This window comes from Pyrus communis, chromosome 2, assembly GCF_041283825.1.
Source record: "Pyrus communis isolate YQ-2024b chromosome 2, ASM4128382v1, whole genome shotgun sequence".
In the NCBI taxonomy this organism is placed as follows: domain Eukaryota; kingdom Viridiplantae; phylum Streptophyta; class Magnoliopsida; order Rosales; family Rosaceae; genus Pyrus; species Pyrus communis.
The window spans coordinates 22,395,278-22,407,453 of record NC_142566.1 but is presented as its reverse complement, the minus strand read 5'-3'; the positions used below and the strand labels follow the sequence as shown (position 1 = coordinate 22,407,453).

The 12,176-nt window shown below is 36.3% G+C and overlaps 2 protein-coding genes across 2 annotated transcripts; one reads left to right on the top strand and one right to left on the bottom strand.

Annotated features, from left to right (window-relative positions):
• The first annotated feature begins 3,068 nt into the window (after window positions 1-3,068).
• On the top strand, window positions 3,069-6,756 carry LOC137747416 (aspartyl protease family protein 1). The gene is made up of 10 exons (XM_068487521.2): window positions 3,069-3,718; window positions 3,943-4,078; window positions 4,631-4,866; window positions 5,013-5,240; window positions 5,364-5,499; window positions 5,587-5,660; window positions 5,740-5,821; window positions 5,902-5,965; window positions 6,172-6,243; window positions 6,338-6,756. Exons 1-10 carry the CDS (start codon window positions 3,408-3,410, stop codon window positions 6,538-6,540), a joined length of 1,542 nt encoding a protein of 513 aa, XP_068343622.2. The 5' UTR covers window positions 3,069-3,407; the 3' UTR covers window positions 6,541-6,756.
• A 412-nt stretch (window positions 6,757-7,168) lies between these two features.
• LOC137747415 (pre-rRNA-processing protein esf1) lies at window positions 7,169-10,726 on the bottom strand. Its single transcript, XM_068487520.2, has 7 exons — window positions 10,066-10,726; window positions 9,885-9,959; window positions 9,362-9,597; window positions 9,105-9,267; window positions 8,832-8,957; window positions 7,831-8,564; window positions 7,169-7,707 (listed from the first exon to the last, which is right to left on the bottom strand). Exons 1-7 carry the CDS (start codon window positions 10,579-10,581, stop codon window positions 7,437-7,439), a joined length of 2,121 nt encoding a protein of 706 aa, XP_068343621.2. The 5' UTR covers window positions 10,582-10,726; the 3' UTR covers window positions 7,169-7,436.
• Between the last annotated feature and the right edge of the window lie 1,450 nt (window positions 10,727-12,176).

Genomic DNA, 12,176 nt, shown 5'->3' with positions numbered 1-12,176 from the left:
GAGTATTTTCGTTGCAATGAAGCTACGGATTCGTAATATAGTGACACATTCGATGGTGAGGTGTGCACTTACATCGAATGAGTTTCTTCACCGGATTTTCTTCCCTTTGGGGTGTTTTATGGCAAGGTTTAACAATATCGTTGCACGTTCGTTTTATAAGATTTAAACTTTGCTACAAAAGAGAGGAGCACACCCACTCTGTTTGATTTAGCCACGCTAAAATCTGCAATAATAACAAAAGAGAAATTGAGTTAGTGATAATTAAATATTGATAATGGTTGATATAAAATCATTAATAACTATTTCTCCATAGTCGATGTCGGTGACATATTATTTTCTTCTTTTACCATGAGCATGTCAAGTTCCAATGTTTTGTATATAAGTAGGAATTATATCCTCTTGGACGAATGTTTGGAATTAAGGTAACCTGTCAAATGTTTTGTTCAATGTTTCATAGCTTGATTTTCGACAGGTGGCTTCGAAATGACGTGTGATTAAATCAGATTCCAAACTATGACTTCAAAGTCAAGGTCGGAATAGGATCCTCTCTGGATCTATTTTATGGGAATTCTAGAAATCTTCATATCCTAACTATTCATCATAAGATTTTCACATCCTAACTGTTTATCTGATATCGTGTGGTTAGTTTTAGTCAGATACTATTTATGTTTAATTTTAAATAAAAAAAGTCAAATGATTTATGATTGTATGATGCAAGATGAATGACTATGATATGATGATCCCTAAGATCTCTACAATTTGGATCTGAATGGGATCCAAATCAGTCAATGTCTTTAAAGAGATTCTCTAAAAGGGGAACTTTTCGTGAATTCTCTGTAAAATCAGGTTTTTGACGTAATATTTAATTATTTTATAGAGAAATACTAAGGAGACTTTTTTACAATGGAATTTTCTATGGATTCTCTTGCACGTCACAGTTTAACGTCAATTTTCCTGTTAAAATTATAAAACATTGTGCAAAAAAAATAAAAATAAACACGAGATGAGCGAGAGTCCATGAAAAGTCTTATTTTTGAGAGTCTTCTTAACATTTCTCTGTTTTATAATGTTAGCACAATAATTAATGTCAATTGTGAGATAGTAGAGATTCCACAAGAGAGTCATACTTTGAGAACGTTGATTAGCATTATCTTCTTTTATATATTATTAATATAAAAATATTATTCTTACCATTTATTTGTATCATCATTTGTACCTTCTTTCCAATAGAAATAGAATCCGCATGTGTTTAAGATTCTGAACTTTATTTGAACGACAGTGCAAATAAATCATAAGTGTACTGCTACTTTTATTAATCTTTTTGGGAAAGTGATGTCTGTCTTCTACCCAACCGACCCACGTCTTAATCATTTACCTTCCCTTTCACACGCTTTAATTTCAGGGTTATTGTCTAATCACCCCTCAACTTTCACGCTATTCATTAACTTCCTAATTTTTTCAAGCCATATTGATTAAATTTTCTACACTTAGTTACTTTTTTTTTTTTTTCACCTGTTAATTTATGTTTCTTTATTTTATTTAGACTTATCCAATTTGAAGTTAAAAACCAAAGATGCATAAAGCTAAAAAAAAGAGGATGCGAAAATCATTTCTCATTTTCTATAGTATTTTATCATATTTTTGTTTATTTAATTCGTTATATCAAATATACGTCAATACATTTTAGTCAAACAATTTGCAAACTCTCCTAATATCTTTATAGTAAAGACATGCAAGATTGTGATTTTATACTAGAAACATGCACAATCATTTTTTTAAATGTTAATAACAACTTTCAAAAAGATACAAGTAAATGAAAATTTAAGGAGACTTGCATAAACTCAATGTTAACTCAACAAATATATGCGAAAAAATCATAACTTCTTTTTTATCTGATGATATGCTAATCTAATCTAAATTATTGTGACAAAACTTAAACTTTAATATAAAAAATGGAGAATACTGCTAATTGTGAGATGGTAGAGAGTCTTACTTTGAGAATGTTGAATAACATTATCTTCTTTTATACATTATTAATATAAAAAATATTATTCTTACCATATATTTGTATCATTATTTGTACCATCTTCATAATAAAAATGAAAGCCATATGTATTTGTGAATCATAATTCTATTAGAACTACGGTATAAATAAATGGTAAGTGTAGTGCTATTTTTATTAAATCTTTTTGGTAAAGTGATGTCTGTCTTTTACCCAACCGACCCGATTCTTAATCATTTACCTTCCCTTTCACACGCTTTAATTTCGGGGTTATTGTCTAATCACCCCTCAACTTTCATGCTATTCATTAACTTCCTAATTTTTTCAAGCCATATTGATTAAATTCTAGAAAAATGATTTCTACACTTATTTACTTTTTTTTTTTTTTTTTTTTTTTTAACACACCAGGTAAAGATGCATAGAGCAGAAAAATGATGTACAAAAATTATTTCTCATTTTTATAGTATTTTATCACATTTTAGTTTATTTTATTTGTTATATCAATTATATGTCAATGCATTTTAGTCAACCAATTTGCAAATTCTCCTAATATTTTTATAGTAGAAAAATGCACAATCATTTTTTTTTTAAATGTTGATGACAACTTTCAAAGAGACACAAGTAAATGAAAATTTAAGGAGACTTGCATAAACTCAACGTTAACTCAACAAATAAATGCGAAAAAAATCATAACTTCTTTTTTATCGGATGATATGCTAATCTAATCTAAATTAATGTGAGAAAACTTAAACTTTAATATAGAACATGAAGAATACTGCTATAATTAATTTGGTTAAGCGCCCCAATTCTACATAGAAAAAACAAAATCTTGGGTGGGTAAAATCTTAGAAGGAAGAGATTTTTCAGTGTAACAGAAATACAGCCAGTACACTGGATGTTTTAATACAAGTGTTTGAATGCTTAAAAAAAATTTCAACTACTTGTATTAACGGACCATATTCATGACACACTAAAAAATTTATCCAAGAGAGAGGCTGTATGCAATTATAAGTAATTAATGCTAGTGAGCAAGTATATTAAATAGAGGTTAACGATCATGATACACAATTACAGCAAAAATGTGGACATTTAGAGCAAATTCTCAACTTTCATCTATCATCCCTACTTCCCAAAGTTTTCATAATTTGTGTAAAGAATTGGACCCACTTGCCCGCCATTTCGTCAAACAGTGATCAAACTTAAACAACCACTCAAGCTTTCCCGGTTTTCCATCTCTCTCTCTCTCTCTCTCTCTCTCTCTCTCCAGCTGCTGACGTTGGTGTGTGAGAAGGCGTCGCCGCCCACCCAATATAAACCCACTTCATCACATTTCTTCGTTTCTCACTCATGCCTCCAAACCCAATTCGCCAAAACATCTGTTTCTCTCTCTAGAGTCGTCTCAGCCATGGCGGCAGCTTCTTACAGTTCCTCCGCCGCGCATCTCTTTCTCTCTTTTTTGGTATTGGGTTGGGCTTCTCGGACCTGTTTCGGGCTCGGGACGTACGGGTTCGATATCCACCACCGGTTCTCGGATCCCGTCAAGGCAATTCTGGGTTCCGATGAGCTGCCGGAGAAGGGTAGCGCCGAGTACTACGCCGCTATGGCCCACCGAGACCGATTGATTCGGGGCCGCCATCTCTCCACCACCGACGATCAAACGACGCCGCTTGCTTTCGAATACGGAAACATCACGTATCGGATTAGTGCATTTGGACAGTAAGGACTTTTCTCCTCTCATTTTTACCTTGAAGTTCATATATTTTTGGTGTTGAAATTGATGGAGTTTTTGTAATTGTTGAATTTTTCCTGCGTTCCTGAATTTTTACAGAAAACCCATTAATTTGTTTAAATTTTTGCACAAAACCCAGATATTTGTTTCCTTTGAAGAAAATTATACATGAAGTGTTTGAGTTTTTGCTTTTTTTGGGTTGGAATTTCAGTCTGCATTATGCAAATGTATCTGTGGGGACGCCGAGCACATCATATCTTGTGGCATTGGACACGGGCAGCGATTTGCTCTGGTTGCCATGTGATTGCAGCAGCTGCGTCCGCGGCTTCCAGCTCCCGAATGGACGTGTATGTGAACTGAATTATTTATTTCTTTTGTTTGCCTTTTCTTGGATTTTACAGATTTGTGAATTTGATGCATTTTTTTAACTTCAAAATTGGTTGCTTGGAGTATTTGACTTGGCATACTTCGACCAGTTATGTTGGTTTGTTATAATTTCCATTAGTTGTGAAATTTGTTCTGGAATAAGTACTACAACTCTCGATTCAAGCATGTAACTTTATCATCGTCTGTGTTGAGTGAATTGAGTACTGTCGTGTGGCTTTAGGGTGATTGTTTCTTGATCATAAGGAATGCAAGTGTATTTGAACATTAAGGGCCACAAAATAGTATTGTTTTCTCGAAAAAGCTCAGGTTGCATCGTAAATTTGTAGTGTTATTCATCAACATTTAAATCCTGAGTTGCATCTTGTGGTTTCTAAAACTATCTACCAGGCATAGTTTTAGAAGGACGGACTAAAATTGCTAGTGCATTTGGTCCCTATGTGGATCAATAGGGAAGATGCTCTTATGGTACTCATTTTGTTGACAATTAACTCTTGAGCTCTTCTATCAACCAGGTAGTAGAATTTGAAATCTACAGCCCTAATACGTCATCAACGAGCAAAAAGATTTTATGCAACAACACATTTTGTTCACAATCCCAACGCTGCGCTTCAGCAAGTGGTGATTGCAATTACAGGATCGAATATCTGTCTAATGAGACCTCATCTACTGGGGTATTGGTAGAGGATGTTTTGCACCTATCTACCGACGATGCTCAACAAAATGATGTACTTGCACGGATTGCCTTTGGGTGAGTTATTTTCTTCACTGCTTTACCCTTAGAAAAATATAGGGTAGTCAACAAAAATTAGTGAGTATGCTGATTATATTATTCCTAAACATGCCAATTTTAATTGGTTAGCGCGCTTGTGATGTTTGTATGCTACGCTATTGCAGTTGTGGTAAGGACCAGACTGGTATATTTTTGGACGGTGCGGCTCCCAATGGTCTATTAGGGCTTGGTATGGATGATGTATCCATTCCTAGCATTTTAGCAGGACAGGGCCTTGCTTTGAATTCTTTTTCCATGTGTTTCGGACTTGATGGAATTGGGAGAATCAGATTTGGTGATAATGGAAGCCAAGGCCAACCAGAAACACCATTCAATCATGATAGCCAGTCATAGTAAGTGCTCCCCCTAAATATCCATATGCTGATGTCAAGTTTACTAGTTTCGCAAGTTAACTCCTTCAGTCTTTAATATCATCCCAGTTGTACTAATCTTTTCTTCTTCAAATGCGTTACCAGTCCAACTTACAACATTACTATCGCTCAAATAGCCATTGGAAATAGTGTTACCGATCTCGAATTCTATGCAATTTTTGACTCTGGTAGCTCATTTACATACCTAAACGATCCAGCTTACACGCAGATTACTGAGAGTGTGAGTCCTTCAGATTTGGTTTTTCATAATATTACCTTTTGTATCTTCTTTATTGTATAGTCTTTGTAACTATTTGTTATTTTTCAGTTCAACTCTGTGCTTAAAAATAGTCGGCATCCAAAGGATTCAGATATTCCTTTTGAATATTGTTATGACATAAGGTAAATTCTATCAGAACACAATACTTTGTATCAGTTTTCTCTTTCTGAGCCTTCAGGCATGACTTAACTTCGTTTTCAGTCCAAATCAATCGGTGAACTTGACATTGAAAGGTGGAAAGCAGTATTCTCTCCTCGATCCACTAGTAAACGTGTCCAATTCGGTAAGTTACCACTTTTAGTATTTCTTATATATCCTGCTCCTACACTCTGTCATGCTAAACCTTACTATTCCAATCTCCAGGATGAATCCACAGCGTTCTATTGCCTGGGAGTCATCAAAAGTGGATATGTTAATATCATTGGACGTGAGTATCTCTTTCTAAATATCTTTCATTATCTTGCAAAAAATTTCATATGCTTGATATATATGCAGATCATGTAATAGTTGATTTTAAAATCAAATTCTAAAACCATCGTAACAAATGGTTAAGGCGGTGCCTTAACCATCACTGGCATTCAAATGAATTTGTGCATGTTCAATGTTGCTTACAATGTGGATTTATTCCTGCAGAAAACTTCATGACGGGTTATCGCGTAATTTTTGACCGTGAGAAGATGGTATTGGGTTGGAAGGAATCCAATTGTGAGTCTTAATTCCACCATTTCAAATCAAATTTCGACAAAACAATTTTCTAGTGATTCTTTCAGTGACAATCGCGAGACATTTTTCTTTTCAGGTTACAACGATGAGGAAACCGTCACTTTTCCGATCAGCCCATCGAAATCTCCGACTGCCTCCCCCAAGAGCGTCAACCCGGAGGCCACATCAGGGAGTACCAACACATCCAGCAAACCGGGATCAAATCATTCACCAAAATTGAAGAACTCTTTCACAAGTGCATTCACCATTCTTCTTTTTGTATTTTTCGCTATTGTGTGATTATTTTTTGCCATTCTGTAATATATCCAAAACTGAGAGGCATTTTGTTTTGGAGGTAGAATTTACACGGCGATTTTTGGTATATTATTCGTAGTTATAGCAACATGGTTTTGTACGTATGATTTTAGTTATGACTACTGACCACAGACCACAGATAATAAACATCTTTTTTTTTTTTTTTGTTACAATAATAAATGATTTTTAGTTTTTGGTTTATTCTTTGGAATCCAGACCCTTTCTAGATCTTGCAATCCAGAGACGATTGATTGAGAAATTTGGATCACTCATTTTAAATCCAAACCCTTCATTAGTTCACCCTATTGGTTCCCTCACATAAACCGAGGGTTCAAATCTCTCGCCCTTTCTTGAACAGATCGGAATCGGATTATTTAGTCCGCCAACTCCGAACTGCGAGATCCGGAGTTGAATTGAACTCATTTCTTTGAACTATTCCAGAGATCTCAAGCACTAACTTGTTACTTAAAATCGCGCTAACCACTCATTTTGATTCACTTCACAATTATCATTTTCAAAAATTCATCTCAAGTGAAAGTCATAACTAAAAGCATTCCGATTGAGCGAATTTTTGTAAACATTCTCTTTCAAGTTCCGATAATACGAAAAACAATCAGTTCAAATCATGAAATATTGTAAAACAAGATCAAAAAGTGGTTCACATCGTATTAAATTACTACCTGATTAGCACTTGATGACAAAAATAAGGGTTACGCCAAAAATAAAACTCGAACATTTTCTCATTTTCACTTTCCCAATGACAAAATTTTCCGACCCGAAAAAAGAATCGACAACAATATAACCAACTGCAGCTTAACTATCAGGGAGTTGACTAAGACGTCGAACGGACTTACCTTAATTCAACAATGCTTTCATTTTTGTTAACCTTTGGTCTTTTTCTGTTTCTTCGCCGGATGAGCCAAGCTTGGGTCCTCCTGCTTATCTTTCTTTTCCTTCTTCCCTTTGGACTGCAAATTTTCTTCTTTCTTTGGCATCTTACCTTGTAAGGGCTGGGCTTTCATCTTGATCGATTTAATTAACGATGATTTCTCCATCTTCGACGGTGAAACATCGGATTTCACTTCCTTTTCTGGCACTTCTCGGTCTGCCTTTGACTGTCTCAGTGCTACCTGCCGAGCATAAGCGGCACTCCTGCAAACACCAAACCACAAATACATATAACTAAAACAGTTGCGGCCGATTAATTAAGTGGCACATATTAGGGCATATATTCGAACCATCTTCTGATAACAAGTAAAAACTCGAGGGAAATACCTTTTGAACTGCGGATCTGTCGGATCCAGAGCAAAGCGAGATGAGGTGAAGAGTGCCGAAAACCGTGGATCTTCGAAATCAGCAGTTGGTATTTTGTCCTCTTCTAGAGCCTCTTTACCCTTCTTTCCCTTGGTCTTTTTACGTTTCAAATTGTAGCCCTTAGGCCCTGCATCTGCTCCGTTGTCATCAGCAAGTAATAACTCGAGCTCATTTCTGCTTGCTTCAGCTTCCTTATCATCTTGCTGTTGCTTTTTATCTTTTTTACTTTTACCTTGAGATCCTTTTTTAGTTTTTTCGACTGAAGGCTCTTCCATAAAGAAATCATCTGGTCCATCTGCTGCCTCGTGATCACTGTCACTACTCTCATCCTCTGATGAGTCCTTCGATTTATTTTTCCTATTCTTCCTTTTCTCGCGTCTTTTTCTGAGATAGGACTCCCAAACTGTTTCTGATCCCTTATCTTTCTTTTCTAGGATGCGCTTACTTATATCCTCTAAGCCAGTATTAAAAGTGATCTCCATATCCTGGTCATTGTCTTCACCGTCTCCTTCTGACGCATCTTCATCTCCTTCTCCTCCTTCTCCTTCTCCATTTCCAGACAGGAGTAAAGCACGGTACATGTCTCGTTTTTTACTCTTTTTATCAGTCTTGTCCTCTGCAGCATCATCATTCTCCTCCTCATCACTTTCACTCTCATCAGAAGCCAAATACTCCTTCAGTTCCAATTCAGAAAGCTACAAGTAAACCAACGTCAGATTAGCTAGAAGTAAACTGTACAAGAAGAAGTTGGGTTTGTTTTTAACATAAGTTTATAGCAGATAGTTTTCAGTTGCACTTTCCATCTACCTCATGATTTCTATTGTTTATTCAGATCACGGTGACAGAATGCCCATTCAGTCCTCAATAATGAAAGATATGAATGCATAGTGCTAGATATGAACTCTATTATTAACAAATGATGTAAAATGCAAGTAATGTTCACTTAGATAAAATTCTCCTACCTGATCATCAGTGAATTTCCGTTTCAAGGTCTTGCGTCCAGGCTCATCCTCATCCCAAGAAATATCAATTTTACTATGTTGCAGAGCTTGAGTCTGGAAATCCAAACCCCCATAGCTTGCAGGTACCTGACAAAAGCCAAAGACTTCACAAACACTCCTCCATTTACGAGAAAATTCATTTTACTTCCTTTTTGTTTCACATTCCATAAAAGAAGCATAAAAATACATGATTTGCTCTCTATAAACGTATAAATGACTGGTTGAAACATATACCTCTGTCGCAACATCACGGGGTGGGTATTTAAACACCATCGAGTCAGGGATGAACCTTAAATCAAGTTTATTCGATGATCTTTCAAACTCAACTCCATCACAATTTTTGTAGAGGTAATCTGCTGTGGCAATTGAGTCACATTCAACAACAGCAAAATAATACCTGGAAATAAAGTTATATCCACAATCGATAAATGAAAATATACTTTAGAGACAAAAGATAAAATCATTATCACAAAATAACAACAATTAACCACCTTAGCCTGCTTTTCTCATAAGCCCGCATTTTCTGAGCAATAAGCTCCTCATCATCATCGTCGGCGTCATCATCTTCATCACTTTTCTCATTTTCATCATCAAATAGGCCAACAGGACCACGAAGTTCTTCCTCTTTCATACGCTGGAGTCCAAACTCAGACGGATAGACAGTTACAGACTTCATTTCTCCACCTTTCGGAAGAAATGACCTCAACACTGCATACAAGTCAACAGCCTACACGAAGCACAATGGAACTCTCAGTTACTGATAAATCCCTACAAAAGGAGGAGCTTATAGACAAATTAAGTCTGAAACTCCAAACGCTATCTCGAACATCTAATACAAAGTATGCAGTCCAAAAATTACACTATTTTACAAGAATAAACTTACTGCTCAAATTTTATCGAAAAATCAAACAATCTCCAGACTCAATGGCACAAAAATAACAAAATTTGTTACTCTTACAATGTGTCACTTGAATAAGTATAAATGAATTCAATCATGAGCTTGAAAATGCATACCTTCACATGCCTCCAATCCAGATTAACAATTGCAAGTCTGTGAGTCTCCTTCTCAATTTCCGGTATATCTTCCGCCTGCTCGTAAATTTAATCAATTAACCAAAATGTAGCAACATTTTCTTCCAAATTACGATTAATTAAGGCTTAAATTATACTCACAAAAACAATTAACAAAAACTACCTCAATTCCAGGCGCGCCGTCCTCCAAAACCACCTCCTCATCTTCATATCCATCATCGGTGTCGGTATCTGTATCCGTCGTCGTCTCCGAGCCACCACTCGCCACGTCATCATCCGATTCCTCTCCGCCGAGCTCCTCCACCTCCTCACTCTCTTCCTCCTCCTCTTCCTTTTCCTTGTCCTCTTTCGATTTGGCCTTTTCTCCGTCTTCCGCTTTGGACTTTACCTTATATCCGTCGTCGTCCTCCTCCATCCTGTAGTACTGCCGCAGCGAGTTGCCCTCCTCGAGCTTCTTCGGCTTGCCTCGCTTGTCCAGCGGCGCCGATGACGAGCTGAATCGCTTGTCCGTAAACATCCGGTCGAACCGCGAGTCGATCTCGACCTTCGCCTTGTGCTTGGGAACGTTCTGGAACCTAGGGTCCCAGTGCACGGACGAGAACCGAGGATCGGCGATGATGTTCTCATCGTCGCCCTTGGACTCTATGAGCTTTTTTTTGTTTTTCTTGTTCTTCCCCATGGTGGCGGCGTAGATGGTTGTTGTTCGGCGGTTGAAGGTGGCGCGGGTCACGGCGGGTGTGGGATTTCAGTGGCGGTCTGATGAAGGGGGCTTAAGCTTGAACGTTCCTTCTCCTCCTAGGGTTTAAGTTTAAAAGAACAAAGGTAAAATAAAAGAAATTTTCAGCAGAATTGTGGTGGACTATGATGAGGCCCACTAGAAATTGAAAGCCCAACTTGAAATTCTACTTAAAAGAATCCAAGTTGAATGATGGTCCTCTTCAAGAATTTGGGCTTTTAGTCTATCTTAACCCAAATTGAGAAGCTAGGTCGTATCATCGCACGTCCTGAGGTGTTTATGTCACATGACAGTGTTGAGTTTTAAAAATTTCAAATTGAGGCAAGTTAGAGGGTGATATGTACGTGTTGTATGGGTTAGCCTATATCGTTACTATCTAGACGGATGTCAAAAGTCGTTAAGCAATAAAATGTGTTTGGCAAATTGGTCGGAAAAATTTGATCATCCATAAAATAGATACCACATACGTATTTACAATCACTGCATTTAATTCTAGTAGAACGTATTAAGGGCTTTTGAAGCTATGTGTGTGTTTTGTTTATAGAGTCAATGAGTCTGCTTTTTTTTTTCCACTCATGAGTAGTGATTCATATTGAAATTTAGACAGTGACAATAACATAAATAAGTTGAAGTTTGATGGAACCTACAATTATTTCTTCATAACCGAAAATCTATGAAGAAATAGTTTCCAACTTTATAAAGAAACATTTGCTGGTGCCACCTGCCACCTATGCATCTAAGCTCGAAACTCTACATCTCTTAAATTATTATAATAGTTTTAAACCCTCCCACTCCTTCCCTTAATAACAATAAATTTATAAAAAATAAAATAAAAAATAAAGTTGACAGTGCCACCAACTTTAACTTATTTATGATACGGCCATCACCGAAACTTCATAAATATAACTAATTTGAATGGTATTATATTATAATCCCATCTCGTTTGGCTGAAGCTGTTGGGATTTCAAATTGACCATTCCAAGTACCAAACTTATAATCCAGTCAAATCCAACCCAACGCAATCAAAGCTAATACCATATCTGGGAAATTATTTATCCATTATTTTTTTAATTTCCCTCTTGCTAAAATTAGGTTCAATTATTTTTTGAATTTCCCATTTGCTAAAATTAGGTTAGGTAAGCGATCCAATACGTCACCTAAATTATCCAGAATTATTTCAGAATAATTAGAAAGAATTGAGAGACAAGGTTGTTGGGATGGACTGAAGTTAGTTAATTATGTCTCAAACATAACTAATAAAGCTGTAGACGTTGATTTCAAGCTAATTGACTCCCTCAGAATTGACAACTTTTGATGTCTCAACCCTAACCACTTCATAGTTCACACATCCTTTTTTTTCTTTTAAATCAACACAATGATTGGATTTTAGTTTGTTTCGCATAACATGGGTTTTCTTAAACTAAAAACAAGCCCAAAGTATGTACTAGATGATTATGAATCAACCCAAAAACTCGAAATACGTGATAGAACGAAGATATGAGGTGGAAATGAAAACTAATGAGTTGAGGAGCAGGGAA

Excerpts from the sequence above, each read along its gene's own strand:
- LOC137747416 (XM_068487521.2), top strand. The coding sequence starts at position 3,408 with ATGGCGGCAGCTTCTTACAGTTCCTCCGCCGCGCATCTCTTTCTCTCT. Across the intron at positions 3,719-3,942 it reads CGGATTAGTGCATTTGGACA|TCTGCATTATGCAAATGTAT; the intron begins GTAAGGACTTTT and ends TTGGAATTTCAG. Across the intron at positions 4,079-4,630 it reads TCCAGCTCCCGAATGGACGT|GTAGTAGAATTTGAAATCTA; the intron begins GTATGTGAACTG and ends TCTATCAACCAG.
- LOC137747415 (XM_068487520.2), bottom strand. The coding sequence starts at position 10,581 with ATGGGGAAGAACAAGAAAAACAAAAAAAAGCTCATAGAGTCCAAGGGC. Across the intron at positions 9,960-10,065 it reads ACGGCGCGCCTGGAATTGAG|GCGGAAGATATACCGGAAAT; the intron begins GTAGTTTTTGTT and ends ATTTACGAGCAG. Across the intron at positions 7,708-7,830 it reads ACAGATCCGCAGTTCAAAAG|GAGTGCCGCTTATGCTCGGC; the intron begins GTATTTCCCTCG and ends TGGTGTTTGCAG.